The 16,327-nt window shown below is 49.0% G+C and overlaps 1 protein-coding gene across 3 annotated transcripts in view; it reads left to right on the top strand.

Moving 5' to 3' along the window:
* Nucleotides 1–16,327, top strand: part of HSD17B7 (hydroxysteroid 17-beta dehydrogenase 7) — a 224,339-nt gene that overhangs the window by 139,259 nt on the left and 68,753 nt on the right. For 2 of the 3 annotated variants that reach the window (XM_063940267.1, XM_063940265.1), the window contains exon 6: nucleotides 7,505–7,609. The exons of the other annotated variant lie outside the window; for it this stretch is intronic. In XM_063940267.1, coding sequence (XP_063796337.1) covers nucleotides 7,505–7,609 — 105 coding nt within the window. The remainder of the gene's footprint in view (nucleotides 1–7,504; nucleotides 7,610–16,327) is intronic. 3 annotated transcript variants of the gene reach the window in all.

Genomic DNA, 16,327 nt, shown 5'->3' with positions numbered 1-16,327 from the left:
AGGAAGAAGAGGACTATATAGTGTTCCGAGACATGAGGGATGCTTACCTCCATGTCCCAAATTTGCCCTTCTCACTAAGGCTACCTCAGGTTCGTGGTACAGAACTGTCACTATCAGTTTCAGACGCTGCCGTTTGGATTGTCCACGGCACCCCGGGTCTTTACCAAGGTAATGGCCGAAATGATGATTCTTCTTCGAAGAAAAGGCGTCTAAATTATCCCTTACTTGGACGATCTCCTGATAAGGGCAAAGTCCAAGGAACAGTTGGAGGTCGGAGTAGCATTATCTCGGATACTGCTACAACAGCACGGGTGGATTCTAAATATTCCAAAATCGCAGCTGATCCCGACGACAAGTCTGCTGTGCCTAGGGATGATTCTGGACACAGTCCAGAAAAAGGTGTGTCTCCCGGAAGAGAAAGCCAGGGAGTTATCCGAGCTAGTCAGGAACCTCCTAAAATCAGTGCATCATTGCACAAGGGTCCTGGTAAAAATGGTGACTTCCTACGAAGCAATTCCATTCGGCAGATTTCACGTAAGAATTTTTCAGTGGGATCTGCTGGAAAAATGGTCCGGATCGCATCTTCAGATGCATCAGCGGATAACCCTATATCCAAGGACAAGGGTGTCTCCCCTGTGGTGGTTACAGAGTGCTCATCTTCTAGAGGGCCGCAGATTCGGCATTCAGGATTGGATGCTGGTGACCACGGAGGCCAGCCCGAGAGGCTGGGGAGCAGTCACACAAGGAAAAAATTTCCAGGGAGTGTGATCAAGTCTGGAGACTTTTCTCCACATAAATATACTGGAGCTAAGGGTAAATTTATAATACTCTAAGCTTAGCAAGACCTCTGCTTCAAGGTCAGCCGGTATTGATCCAGTGGGAAAAACATCACGGCAGTCGCCCACGTAAATAGACAGGGCGGCACAAGAAGCAGGAGGGCAATGGCAAAAACTGCAAGGACTTTTCGCTGGGCGGAAAATCATGTGATAGCACTGTCAGCAGTGTTTCATTCCGGGAATGGAAACTGGGAAGCAGACTTCCTCAGCAGGCACGACCTCCACCCGGCAGAGTGGAAACTTCATCGGGAAGTTTTCCACATGATTGTAAACCGTTGGGAAATACCAAAGGTGGACATGATGGCGTCCCGTCTGAACAAAAAACGGGACAGGTATTGCGCCAGGTTAAGAGACCCTCAGGCAATAGCTGTGGACGTTCTGGTAACACCATGGATGTACCAGTCGGTGTATGTGTTCCATCCTCTGCTTCTCATACCTAAGGTACTGAGAATTATAAGACGTGGAGGAGTAAGAACTATACTCATGGCTCCGGATTAGCCAAGAAGGACTTGGTACCCGGAACTTCAAGAGATGCTCACAGAGGACTTATGGCCTCTGCCGCTAAGAAGGGACTTGTTTCAGCAAGTACCATGTCTGTTCCAAGACTTACCGCAGCTGCGTTTGACGGCATGGCGGTGGAATGCCGGATCCTAAGGGAAAAAGGCATTCCGGAAGAGGTCATTCCTACCCTGGTCAAAGCCAGAAAGGAGGTGACCGAAAAACATTATCACCACATGTGGCAAAAATATGTTACGTGGTGTGAGGCCAGAAAGGCCCCACGAAGAAATTTCAACTCGGTCGATTCCTGCATTTCCTGCAAACAGGAGTGTCTATGGGCCTCAAATTGGGGTCCATTAAGGTTCAAATTTCGGCCCTGTCGATTTTCTTCCAGAAAGAATTGGCTTCAGTTCCTGAAGTCCAGAAGTTTGTCAAGGGAGTATTGCATATACAACCCCTTTTTGTGCCTTCAGTGGCACTGTGGGATCTCAACGTAGTTCTGGGATTCCTCAAATCACATTGGTTTAAAACCAGTCAAATCTGTGGATTTGAAGCATCTCACACGAAAAGTGACCATGCTCTTGGCCCTGGCCTCGACCAGGCGAGTGTCAAATTGGTGGTTTTTTCTCAAAAAAAAGCCCATATCTGTTTGTCCATTAGGACAGGGCAGAGCTGCGGACTCGTCCCCAGTTCTCTCCCTAAGGTGGTGTCAGTGTTTCACCTGAACCAGCTTATTGTGGTGCCTTGCACCTACTAGGGACTTGGAGGACTCCAAGTTGCTAGATGTTGTCAGGGCCCTGAAAATATGTTTCCAGGACGGCTGGAGTCAGGAAAACTGACTTGCTGTTATCCTGTATGCACCCAACAAACTGGGTGCTCTTGCTTCTAAGCAGACTATTGCTAGTTGGATGTGTAATACAATTCAGCTTGCACATTCTGTGGCAGGCCTGCCACAGCCAAAATATGTAAATGCCCATTCCACAAGGAAGGTGGGCTCATCTTGGGCGGCTGCCCGAGGGGTCTCGGCTTTACAACTTTGCCGAGCGGCTATTTAGTCAGGGGCAAACACGTTTGTAAAATCCTACAAATTTGATACCCTGGCTAAGGAGGACCTGGAGTTCTCTCATTCGGTGCTGCAGAGTCATCCGCACTCTCCCGCCCGTTTGGGAGCTTTGGTATTATCCCCATGGTCCTTTCAGGAACCCCAGCATCCACTAGGACGATAGAGAAAATAAGAATTTACTTACCGATAATTCTATTTCTCGGAGTCCGTAGTGGATGCTGGGCGCCCATCCCAAGTGCGGATTGTCTGCAATGCTTGTACATAGTTACAAAAATCGGGTTATTATTGTTGTGAGCCATCTTTTTGGAGGCTCCGCTGTTATCATACTGTTAACTGGGTTCAGATCACAGGTTGTACAGTGTGATTGGTGTGGCTGGTATGAGTCTTACCCGGGATTCAAAATCCTTCCTTATTGTGTACGCTCGTCCGGGCACAGTACCTAACTGAGGCTTGGAGGAGGGTCATAGGGGGAGGAGCCAGTACACACCACCTGATCGTAAAGCTTTACTTTTTGTGCCCTGTCTCCTGCGGAGCCGCTATTCCCCATGGTCCTTTCAGGAACCCCAGCATCCACTACGGACTCCGAGAAATAGAATTATCGGTAAGTAAATTCTTATTTTTTCCTGCATCTGACGAATTAAATGAGGTGTGTGAGGAAGCGTGGACTTCCCCAGATAAGAAATTGATCATTTCTAAACGGTTAATGGCTGCGTACCCTTTCCCGCCAGAGGATAGGTCACGCTGGGAAACACCCCCTAGGGTAGATAAAGCATTGACACGCTTATCAAAGAAGGTGGCACTACCGTCTCCGGATACGGCCGCCCTAAAAGAACCTGCTGATAGAAAGCTGGAAAGTACCCTAAAAGCTATATACACACACACTGGCATTATATTGAGACCCGCTATTGCATCAGCTTGGATGTGCAGTGCTGCTGCTGCGTGGTCAGACTCCCTGTCGGAAAACATTGATACCATGGATAGGGACAATATTTTGCTAACGATTGACCATATAAAAGACGCGGTCTTATACATGCGTGATGCACAGAGGGATATTTGCCGTCTGGCATCAAAAATAAGCGCTATGTCCATTGCCGCCAGACGGGGGTTATGGACTAGGCAATGGTCAGGTGATGCCGACTCCAAGCGGCACATGGAAGTTTTACCCTATAAAGGGGTGGAACTTTTTGGGGAAAGTCTTTCAGACCTCGTTTCCACAGCTACTGCTGGGAAATCGACTTTTTTGCCACAAGCTACCCCACAGGAGAAGAAAGCACCGTATTATCAGGTACAGTCCTTTCGGCCCCAGAAAAATAAGCGGGCTAGAGGCTTATCCTTTCTGCCGAGGGGCAGAGGAAGGGGGAAAAAGCTGCAGCACACAGCTAGTTCCCAGGAGCAGAAGTCCTCCCCTGCGTCCGGTAAGTCCACAGCATGACGCTGGGGCTGCTCAGGCGGAATCGGGAATGGTGGGGGCACGTCTCAGGTTTTTCAGCACACAGTGGGCTCTCTCACAAGTGGATCCCTGGGTCCTTCAAGTAGTATCTCAGGGGTACAGACTGGAATTCGAGACGTCTCCCCCCCCGCCGTTTCCTAAAATCTGCCTTGCCGGCAACTCCCTCTGCCAGGGAGGCAGTGTTGGTGGCTATTCAAAAACTGTATTCACAGAAAGTGATCGTCAAGGTACCCCTCCTTCAGCAAGGAAAGGGGTACTACTCCACAATGTTTGTGGTACCGAAACCGGACGGTTCGGTGAGACCCATCTTAAATTTAAAAACCTTGAACACTTATATCAAAAGGTTCAAGTTCAAGATGGAATCGCTCAGGGCGGTTATTGCGAGCCTGGAGGAGGGGGATTACATGGTATCCCTGGACATCAAGGATGCGTACCTGCATGTCCCCATTTACCCTCCGCACCAGGAGTACCTCAGATTTGTGGTACAGGACTGTCACTATCAGTTCCAGACGCTGCCGTTCGGGTTATCCACGGCACCGAGGGTCTTTACCAAGATAATGGCCGAAATGATGATACTCCTTCGCAAGAAGGGAGTTTTAATTATCCCGTACTTGGACGATCTCCTGATAAAGGCGAGGTCCAAAGAACAGTTGATAGTGGGGGTGGCACTTTCTCAGGAGGTGCTACAACAGCACGGCTGGATTCTAAACATTCCAAAGTCACAGCTGGTCCCGACGACACGTCTTCTGTTCCTGGGAATGATTCTGGACACAGACCAGAAAAGAGTGTTTCTTCCACTGGAAAAAGCCGAGGAATTGTCATCTCTGGTCAGAGACATTCTAAAACCAGGAAAAGTGTCGGTACATCAATGCACACGAGTCCTGGGAAAAATGGTAGCTTCGTACGAAGCAATTCCATTCGGAAGGTTCCACGCAAGGACGTTCCAGTGGGACCTGTTGGACAAATGGTCCGGGTCCCATCTCCAGATGCAACAGCGGATAACCCTATCGGCCAGAACCAGGGTGTCGCTGCTGTGGTGGCTGCAGAGGGCTCATCTACTAGAGGGCCGCAGATTCGGAATACAGGACTGGGTCCTGGTGACCACGGATGCCAGCCTTCGGGGCTGGGGGGCAGTCACAAAGGGAAGAAATTTCCAAGGACTGTGGTCAAATCAGGAGATTTCTCTTCACATAAATATCCTGGAGCTAAGGGCCATTTACAATGCCCTAAGCCAGGCAAGACCCCTGCTTCAAAACCAGCCGGTACTGATCCAGTCAGACAACATCACGGCGGTCGCCCATGTAAACAGACAGGGCGGCACGAGAAGCAGGATGGCGATGGCAGAAGCCACAAGGATTCTCAGATGGGCAGAGAATCATGTGTTAGCACTGACGGCAGTGTTCATTCCGGGAGTGGACAACTGGGAAGCAGACTTCCTCAGCAGGCACGACCTCCACCCGGGAGAATGGGGACTTCATCCAGAAGTCTTCCAAATGCTGGTCAACCGGTGGGAAAAACCACAGGTAGACATGATGGCGTCCCGCCTCAACAAGAAGTTGAAAATATATTGCGCCCGGTCAAGAGACCCTCAGGCAATAGCGGTGGACGCTCTGGTGACACCATGGGTGTACCAGTCGGTTTATGTGTTTCCTCCTCTACCTCTCATACCCAAGGTACTGAGAATAATAAGAAGGCGAGGGGTGAAAACCATACTCGTGGTTCCGGATTGGCCAAGAAGAGCTTGGTACCCGGAACTTCAAGAGATGCTTACAGAGGACCCTTGGCCTCTGCCGCTCAGACAAGACCTGCTGCAGCAGGGACCCTGTCTGTTCCAAGACTTACCGCGGCTGCGTTTGACGGCATGGCGGTTGAACACCGGATCCTGAAGGAAAAGGGTATTCCGGAGGAAGTCATCCCTACCCTGATCAAAGCCAGGAAGGATGTCACCGCAAGACATTATCACCGCATTTGGCGAAAATATGTTGCTTGGTGTGAGGCCATGAAGGCCCCGACGGAGGAATTTCAACTGGGTCGATTCCTGCACTTCCTGCAAGCAGGGGTGACGTTGGGCCTCAAATTGGGGTCCATAAAGGTCCAGATTTCGGCTCTGTCGATTTTCTTCCAAAAAGAACTGGCTTCACTGCCCGAAGTTCAGACTTTTGTCAAAGGAGTACTGCATATTCAGCCTCCTTTTGTGCCCCCAGTGGCACCTTGGGATCTCAATGTGGTTTTGGCATTCCTGAAATCACATTGGTTCGAACCACTTAAGACTGTGGATTTAAAATATCTCACGTGGAAAGTGGTCATGCTGTTGGCCTTGGCGTCGGCCAGGCGGGTTTCAGAATTGGTGGCTTTGTCTTGTAAAAGCCCTTATCTGATTTTCCATATGGATAGGGCAGAATTGAGGACTCGTCCTCAGTTTCTCCCAAAGGTGGTCTCAGCTTTTCACTTGAACCAACCTATTGTGGTGCCGGCGGCTACTAGGGACTTGGAGGATTCCAAGTTGCTGGACGTAGTCGGGGCCCTAAAAATTTATATTTCCAGGACGGCTGGAGTCAGAAAGACTGACTCGCTGTTTATCCTGTATGCACCCACCAAGCTGGGTGCTCCTGCTTCTAAGCAGTCTATTGCGCGCTGGATTTGTAGCACTATTACCGCAGCCTAAATCTGTAAAAGCCCATTCCACACGGAAGGTGGGCTCATCTTGGGCGGCTGCCCGAGGGGTCTCGGCTTTACAACTTTGCCGAGCAGCTACTTGGTCGGGGGCAAACACGTTTGCAAAATTCTACAAATTTGATACCCTGGCTGAGGAGGACCTGGAATTCTCTCATTCGGTGCTGCAGAGTCATCCGCACTCTCCCGCCCGTTTGGGAGCTTTGGTATAATCCCCATGGTCCTTACGGAGTCCCCAGCATCCACTAGGACGTCAGAGAAAATAAGATTTTACTCACCGGTAAATCTATTTCTCGTAGTCCGTAGTGGATGCTGGGCGCCCATCCCAAGTGCGGATTGTCTGCAATACCTGTACATAGTTATTGTTACAAAAATCGGGTTTTGTTGTGAGCCATCTCTTCAGAGGCTCCATTTGTTATCATACTGTTAACCGGGGTTCCTATCACGTGTTATATGGTGTGATTGGTGTGGCTGGTATGAGTCTTACCCGGGATTCAAAAATCCTTCCTTATTGTGTCAGCTCTTCCGGGCACAGTTCCTAACTGAGGCTTGGAGGAGGGTCATAGGGGGAGGAGCCAGTGCACACCAGATAGTCCTAAATCTTTCTTAGATGTGCCCAGTCTCCTGCGGAGCCGTCTATTCCCCATGGTCCTTACGGAGTCCCCAGCATCCACTACGGACTACGAGAAATAGATTTACCGGTGAGTAAAATCTTATTTTCTGTTTCATGCAGAACTATTTAAGTTATGAGAAGCTCCTGAAACATATCTTGCATATATATATATATTTGTGAGTTTTAGTAATAGCTGTTCCATTTAAAACTATTTTCATGTTTGATTTATTGGTGCTTTAGAGGCATTTCTTTATTAGTATAAATTTCAAACCAGAAATCTTACCCTTCTTACATCTTATTATTTAGGATATTTACGTGTATGTGGTATTCTAACTCTGTTAGCATCAATAATAAATCATTCTTCTGCACAGGGCATGTATTCCAGCGTGGTATGTCCAGGACTTGTTATGACAAATCTTACGTATGGGATCTTGCCGTCCTTCTTCTGGAAACTAATCATGCCTATTATGTGGTTGGTGAGTGAGAATGAAAATGGCATCAATAAATGGCAGCTACTGTATATATTTACCTCCATAGAAAGTCATATGGAAGCTACTATTAGATAAGAATGTATCTAATTGTTTTCTGGCCACATCTAATAAAATTCCTGTGATCTGTTGTAGGCAATATATTACATGCTTGGTTTACTGAAATAACTCTGTTTTGTACAGGGTATGTTGACATTATGGGGCTGTTTCTAGGAGTTAATGCAGAGAAAAGCAGGTAACTTTGCACTTTGACAGATCCATGTTGCACGGCAGGTGGGGCAGACTAAAGCTGGCTACACACTAGAAGATGTGTACCAAGCCCAACATCGCTGCCGAAGGGATGCAGCAAATGCACACGCACTTGACGATGCTGAGTTCGACGGGGAGGGAGACGCGTGACATGCTGCATTCTGCAGCATGTCATGTCTAGCAACATCCCCCATTGGCCCTGCCTGCTTAACATGGGTACACACTACCCAATATATTGTTCCTATCCATGTCAGAACAATATATCGTCTAGTGCAGGGGTAGCCAACTCGGTACTGGAGAGCTACTAACAGTTCACATTTTCCATACCACCTAGCTGGTGCACAGGTTTTCAGACCATCGGAAAATTGACACTAATTCGACCTCTGTGTATTCAATAGCGGGCGGTTTCGCCCATTTTTTAATCCATTTTCGTCCATTCCGTTTCACTTTTTTTTTTTTGTGTTGTTGAATCCGCATGGGCAAAAATTGCGCCCAAAACAGGTGAAAACACCCGTGAATCGCCAAAACACGTGTATCGGTGGCAAATTCGCCGATACACGTGGTTTTCGCTAGTGCCGAAATTTTCGATTAGTCAAAAAAAACGGCACCGACATTGAATAGGTCGAATGTAAATTTGACCTAAAACGGCTGAAAAGTGCGTTTTTCTTCGACTGGTCGAAAAAAACGGCACTAATTGAATAACCCACTTAGTCGTTACCAACTATCACATTTCCAAATCTGTGGTGCATTCTTTCCTAACTGACACATTATGCAGATCCACAGGTGGACTGGAAAACATGAACTTTTGGTAGCTCTCGAGCACCAGAGTTGGCTACCCCTGGTACTATGTTACTGGATTTAAACTGTGCAGAGAAATATAGATCAGAGAAGGGAATATAAAAATAAAATTGTCCAGCACTAACACCCCTTGCATGGTTTGTTTCAGATACAAAGTTACTTGCTTTTCTCTAACGTCCTAGTGGATGCTGGGAACTCCGAAAGGACCATGGGGAATAGCGGCTCCGCAGGAGACTGGGCACAACTAAAAGAAAGCTTTTAGACTACCTGGTGTGCACTGGCTCCTCCCACTATGACCCTCCTCCAAGCCTCAGTTAGATTTTTGTGCCCGGCCGAGCTGGATGCACACTAGGGGCTCTCCTGAGCTCCTAGAAAGAAAGTATATTTTAGGTTTTTATTTTACAGTGAGACCTGCTGGCAACAGGCTCACTGCAACGAGGGACTAAGGGGAGAAGAAGCGAACATACCTGCTTGCAGCTAGCTTGGGCTTCTTAGGCTACTGGACACCATTAGCTCCAGAGGGATCGACCGCATGGAACTGGCCTTGGTGTTCGTTCCCGGAGCCGCGCCGCCGTCCCCCTTACAGAGCCAGAAGCAAGAAGAAGTCCGGAAAATCGGCGGCATGAAGACTTCTGTCTTCACCAAGGTAGCGCACAGCACTGCAGCTGTGCGCCATTGCTCCTCATACACACTTCACACTCCGGTCACTGAGGGTGCAGGGCGCTGGGGGGGGGGCGCCCTGAGCAGCAATAAAAACACCTTGGCTGGCAAAAGAATCACAATATATAGCCCCAGAGGCTATATATGTGATAATTACCCCTGCTAGAATCCTTAAAAAAGCGGGAGAAAAGTCCACGAAAAAGGGGCGGAGCTATCTCCCTCAGCACACTGGCGCCATTTCTCCCTCACAGCTCCGCTGGAAGGAAGCTCCCTGGCTCTCCCCTGCAGTCTACACTACAGAAAGGGTAAAAAAGAGAGGGGGGGCACTAAATTTAGGCGCAGTAAATATTATAGCAGCTATAGGGGACATAATTCAGTTAGTCCCTGCATTATATAGCGCTCTGGTGTGTGCTGGCATACTCTCTCTCTGTCTCCCCAAAGGGCTTCTGTGGGGTCCTGTCCTCTGTTAGAGCATTCCCGGTGTGTGTGCGGTGTGTCGGTACGGCTGTGTCGACATGTTTGATGAGGAAAATTATGTGGAGGCGGAGCAGATGCCTATAGAAGTGATGTCACCCCCTGCGGGGCAGACACCTGAGTGGATGGTTTTATGGAAGGAATTACGTGCAAGTGTCGACTCCTTACACAAAAAATTTGACGACATGCCAAATGCGGGACAGCCGGCTTCTCAGCTCGTGCCTGCCCAGGTGTCTCAAAGGCCATCAGGGGCTCTAAAACGCCCGCTACCTCAGATGGCAGACGCAGATGTCGACACGGATACTGATACCAGTGTCGACGACGATGAGTCTAATCTAATGTCCACACTAGGGCCATTCGTTGCATGATTGAGGCAATGAAAGAGGTGTTACACATTTCGGATATAAACCCAGGTACCACTAAAAAGGGTATTATGTTTGGGGAGAAAAAACTACCAGTAGTTTTTCCCCCATCTGAAGAATTAAATGAGGTGTGTGAAGAAGCGTGGGCTTTCCCCGATAAAAGATTGGTAATCTCTAAAAAAATTACTAATGGCGTTCCCTTTCCCGCCAGAGGATAGGGCACGTTGGGAAACACCTCCTAGGGTGGATAAAGCGCTCACACGTTTGTCTAAAAAGGTGGCACTTCCGTCTCCGGATACGGACGCCCTGAAGGAGCCTGCGGATAGAAAGCAGGAGGCGATCCTGAAGTCTGTATATACACACTCAGGCATTATACTTAGACCAGCTATTGCGTCAGCATGGATGTGCAGTGCTGCCGCTGCATGGTCAGATTCCCTGTCAGAAAATATTGACACCCTAGACAGGGACACTATTCTGCTAACCATAGAGCATATAAAAGACTCAGTCTTATACATGAGAGATGCACAGAGCGAGATCTGCCGGCTGGCATCTAAAATAAGTGCATTGTCCATTTCTGCTAGGAGAGGCTTATGGACTCGGCAGTGGACAGGGGATGCAGATTCCAAAAGGCACATGGAAGTTTTGCCTTATAAGGGTGAGGAGTTATTCGGGGATGGTCTCTCGGACCTAGTTTCCACAGCAACAGCTGGGAAGTCAGCATTTTTACCCCATGTTCCCTCACAGCCTAAGAAAGCGCCGTTTTATCAGGTACAGTCCTTTCGGACCCAGAAAAACAGGCGAGGAAAAGGCGGGTCTTTTCTGTCCAGAGGCAGAGGTAGGGGAAAAAGGCTGCAACAAACAGCAGGTTCCCAGGAGCAAAAGTACTCCCCCGCTTCTTCCAAGTCCGCCGCATGACGGTGGGGCTCCTCAGGCGGAGCCAGGTACGGTGGGGGGCCGCCTCAAAAATTTCAGCGATCAGTGGGCTCGCTCACAGGTGGATCCCTGGATCTTTCAAGTAGTATCTCAGGGGTACAAGCTGGAATTCGAGGCGTCTCCCCCCCCGCCGTTTCCTCAAATCTGCCTTGCCAACAACTCCCTCGGGCAGGGAGGCTGTGCTAGAGGCAATTCACAAGCTGTATTCCCAGCAGGTGATAGTCAAGGTGCCCCTACTTCAACAAGGACGGGGTTACTATTCCACACTGTTTGTGGTACCGAAACCGGACGGTTCGGTGAGACCCATTTTAAATTTGAAATCCTTGAACACATACATAAAAAAATTCAAGTTCAAGATGGAATCGCTCAGGGCGGTTATTGCAAGCCTGGACGAGGGGGATTACATGGTATCCCTGGACATCAAGGATGCTTACCTGCATGTCCCCATTTATCATCCTCACCAGGAGTACCTCAGATTTGCGGTACAGAATTGCCATTACCAATTCCAGACGCTGCCGTTTGGACTGTCCACGGCACCGAGGGTGTTTACCAAGGTAATGGCGGAAATGATGATACTCCTTCGAAAAAAGGGAGTTTTAATTATCCCGTACTTGGACGATCTCCTAATAAAGGCGAGATCCAGGGAGCAGTTGTTGGTAGGAGTAGCACTATCTCAGGAGGTGCTACACCAGCACGGTTGGATTCTGAATATTCCAAAGTCACAGCTGGTTCCGACGACACGTCTACTGTTCCTGGGAATGATTCTGGACACAGTCCAGAAAAAAGTGTTTCTCCCGGAGGAGAAAGCCAAGGAGCTGTCATCTCTAGTCAGAGACCTCCTGAAACCAAAACAGGTGTCGGTGCATCACTGCATGCGAGTCCTGGGAAAGATGGTGGCTTCTTACGAAGCAATTCCTTTCGGCAGGTTCCATGCCAGAATCTTTCAGTGGGACCTGTTGGACCAATGGTCCGGATCGCATCTTCAGATGCATCGGCTAATAACCCTGTCTCCAAGAACCAGGGTGTCTCTGCTGTGGTGGCTGCAGAGTGCTCATCTTCTAGAGGGCCGCAGATTCGGCATACAGGACTGGTTCCTGGTGACCACGGATGCCAGCCTTCGAGGCTGGGGGGCAGTCACACAGGGAAGAAACTTCCAAGGACTATAGTCGAGTCAGGAGACTTCCCTACACATAAATATTCTAGAACTAAGGGCCATTTACAATGCCCTAAGTCAGGCAAAACCCCTGCTTCTACACCAGCCGGTACTGATCCAGTCAGACAACATCACGGCGGTCGCCCATGTAAACCGACAGGGCGGCACAAGAAGCAGGACGGCAATGGCAGAAGCCACAAGGATTCTCCGATGGGCGGAAAATCACGTACTAGCACTGTCAGCAGTGTTCATTCCGGGAGTGGACAACTGGGAAGCAGACTTCCTCAGCAGGCACGACCTCCACCCGGGAGAGTGGGGACTTCATCCAGAAGTCTTCACACTGATTGTAAATCGTTGGGAACGGCCACAGGTGGACATGATGGCGTCCCGCCTAAACAAAAAACTAGAGAGATATTGCGCCAGGTCAAGGGACCCTCAGGCGATAGCGGTGGACGCCCTAGTGACACCGTGGGTGTACCAGTCAGTTTATGTGTTCCCTCCTCTGCCTCTCATACCAAAGGTACTGAGAATAATAAGAAAACGAGGAGTAAGGACAATACTCGTGGTTCCGGATTGGCCAAGAAGAGCGTGGTACCCGGAACTTCAAGAGATGATCTCAGAGGACCCATGGCCTCTGCCGCTCAGACAGGACCTGCTGCAGCAGGGGCCCTGTCTGTTCCAAGACTTACCGCGGCTGCGTTTGACGGCATGGCGGTTGAACGCCGGATCCTAAAGGAAAAGGGCATTCCGGAGGATGTCATTCCTACGCTGATTAAAGCCAGGAAAGATGTAACTGTAAAACATTATCACCGCATATGGCGGAAATATGTTGCTTGGTGTGAGGCCAGTAAGGCCCCAACAGAGGAATTTCAACTGGGTCGATTTCTGCACTTCCTACAGGCAGGAGTGACTATGGGCCTAAAATTAGGCTCCATTAAGGTACAGATATCGGCTCTGTCGATTTTCTTCCAAAAAGAACTAGCTTCACTACCTGAAGTTCAGACATTTGTAAAAGGAGTGCTGCATATTCAGCCCCCTTTTGTGCCTCCAGTGGCACCCTGGGATCTCAACGTGGTGTTGAGTTTCCTAAAATCACATTGGTTTGAGCCACTAAAGACCGTGGATCTAAAATATCTCACGTGGAAAGTGGTCATGTTATTGGCCTTGGCTTCGGCCAGGCGTGTATCAGAATTGGCGGCTTTGTCATTTAAAAGCCCTTATCTGATTTTCCATATGGATAGGGCAGAATTGAGGACTCGTCCCCAGTTTCTCCCTAAGGTGGTATCTGCTTTTCACTTGAACCAACCTATTGTAGTGCCTGCGGCTACTAGCGACTTGGAGGATTCCAAGTTACTGGACGTAGTCAGGGCCTTGAAAATTTATGTTTCCAGGACGGCTGGAGTCAGGAAAACTGACTCGCTATTTATCCTGTATGCACCCAACAAACTGGGTGCTCCTGCTTCTAAGCAGACTATTGCTCGCTGGATTTGTAGCACAATTCAGCTGGCGCATTCTGCGGCTGGACTGCCGCATCCTAAATCAGTTAAAGCCCATTCTACAAGGAAGGTGGGCTCATCTTGGGCGGCTGCCCGAGGGGTCTCGGCTTTACAACTTTGCCGAGCTGCAACTTGGTCAGGGGCAAACACGTTTACAAAATTCTACAAATTTGATACCCTGGCTGAGGAGGACCTTGAGTTCTCTCATTCGGTGCTGCAGAGTCATCCGCACTCTCCCGCCCGTTTGGGAGCTTTGGTATAATCCCCATGGTCCTATCGGAGTTCCCAGCATCCACTAGGACGTTAGAGAAAATAAGATTTTACTCACCGGTAAATCTATTTCTCGTAGTCCGTAGTGGCTGCTGGGCGCCCATCCCAAGTGCGGATTGTCTGCAATACTTGTACATAGTTATTGTTCTCTAAAGGGTTATTGTTATGAGCCATCTGTTGAGAGGCTCAGTTATGTTTCATACTGTTAACTGGATATGGTATCACGAGTTATACGGTGTGATTGGTGTGGCTGGTATGAGTCTTACCCGGGATTCAAAATCCTTCCTTATTGTGTCAGCTCTTCCGGGCACAGTATCCTAACTGAGGTTTGGAGGAGGGTCATAGTGGGAGGAGCCAGTGCACACCAGGTAGTCTAAAAGCTTTCTTTTAGTTGTGCCCAGTCTCCTGCGGAGCCGCTATTCCCTATGGTCCTTTCGGAGTTCCCAGCATCCACTACGGACTACGAGAAATAGATTTACCGGTGAGTAAAATCTTATTTTTTTTTTTTTCTCTTACGTCCTAGAGGATACTGGGGATCCATTTATAGTGATAAATATAGTGTGGGCTGGCTCCTCCCTTTATGTCCCTCCTACCAGACTCCGTTTAGAAAATGTGCCCGGAGGAGCCGGTCACACTTATGGAAGCTCCTGAAAAGTTTTCTGCATTTATTTTTAAAGTTTGTTATTTTCAGGCAGGACTGGATGGCACCAGCCTGCCTGCTTCCTGGGACTTGGGGGGGCCCAACCTCTTGAAGGGTTAATGGTCCCATTCCCCGCTGACAGGACACTAGCCCCTGAGGGAACTATTCGCAAGCCCCACCACAGCGAGCGTACATTCCCGCAGCACGCCACCGCCCCTAACAGAGCCAGAAGAAAGAAGAGTGGTGAGTACTAAGCCGGCGTCCCGGTTAGCGGGTCGCCGGCCATTATGGCAGCATGAGGGTACAGAGAAGCATGGCTTCTAACCAGGGCGGATTGCGTCTCCTGACTCAGTATACAACTGTGTCTCAGTACACTGTACTGAGTCTGTGTACTGTGTCCTCTGCAGTGGACACAGACGCTGACTGACAGGGATGCGCATCGCCTCTGGTGTGACTCCAGATTACCTCAGTGGTACCAGGGGGTCATAGCAGGGGGGGAGCGATTATTAGTGTACTAAATCCCCTATCTGGGTACTTAGTCTGCGACCCGGCTAAGCTTGGCATTAGCAATAAAGGCGCGGTGTGCTGGCTCCAAATACCTCTGTGTCTCCCTGGAAGGGCTCTTTGTGGGTTAATTGTGTTTTTAACCTTGTGTGTGTGTGTGTGTGTGTGTGTGTGTGTGTGTGTGTGTGTGTGTGTGTGTGTGTGTGTGTGTGTGTGTGTGTGCTGTCACATTTACAATATGTCAGGCAAAGAGTGTGTTTCATGTACGGCAGAGTGTTTCTCTTCCCCAAGGAGCTCACTACTATGTACTCAGTGTAGTGCACCTTCTCAGGCTAGCGGGGCTGAACCAGCGTGGCTGGATTCCCTCAAAGGAATGATTTCTAATATCTCTAATAAACTGTCCCGCAATGAGAAAGAGACGCAATACTTAAGACAGTCTGTGGATGAGATTATGAACAGAGACTCAGTCCCCAAACAAGCGTCTCAGTCCCTTGCCATTTGTCCACAAAAATGAACTCTGGCCCATATCCTGCAGTCTGACTCTGACACTGAGGGGTCAGACATGGAGGAGGGGGAGGTGGATTCAGAAAGGGGGGACCCTGCTCTGTCGCATGGAGTACAGGCTCTTATAGAAGCTATCAGAGATGTGCTACAAATTCCTGATAAGGTGACAGAGGAGTGTGAGGAATCTTATTTTAATGTAAAAAAGAAGTCCTCAGTCACTTTTCCTGTGTCAAAGGAAGTGAATACCCTGTTTGAAGAACCGTGGGTTAATCCTGATAAGAAATTTCAAATCCCTAAAAGGTTACTCTCATCTTTTCCTTTTCCTCCTGAGGATAGGAAAAAAATGGGTAAGTCCACCGATAGTGGATGCATCTGTGTCCAGGTTGTCACGGAAGATTGTGTTACCCGTCCCTGGTGCAGCCTCCCTGAAAGACACAGCTGATCGTAAGATTGAGACTACGCTCAAATCCTTGTACACAGCTGCTGGGGTGGCTCATAGACCCACTATAGCATGTGCGTGGATTACTAAAGCCATTGCTAAATGGTCGGGTAACCTTATTGAAAGGTTGGCTTCCTTATCTAGGGGGGAGATTGTGTTACTCCTGCAACATATACAGGACTTTTTTATAGTGGAAGCCATAATGCATATGGCAGTGTCAGCAT

Source organism: Pseudophryne corroboree, chromosome 9 (assembly GCF_028390025.1).
Source record: "Pseudophryne corroboree isolate aPseCor3 chromosome 9, aPseCor3.hap2, whole genome shotgun sequence".
In the NCBI taxonomy this organism is placed as follows: domain Eukaryota; kingdom Metazoa; phylum Chordata; class Amphibia; order Anura; family Myobatrachidae; genus Pseudophryne; species Pseudophryne corroboree.
The sequence above is the reverse complement of the archived record's forward strand: the minus strand, read 5'-3'. Positions and strand labels throughout refer to the sequence as shown.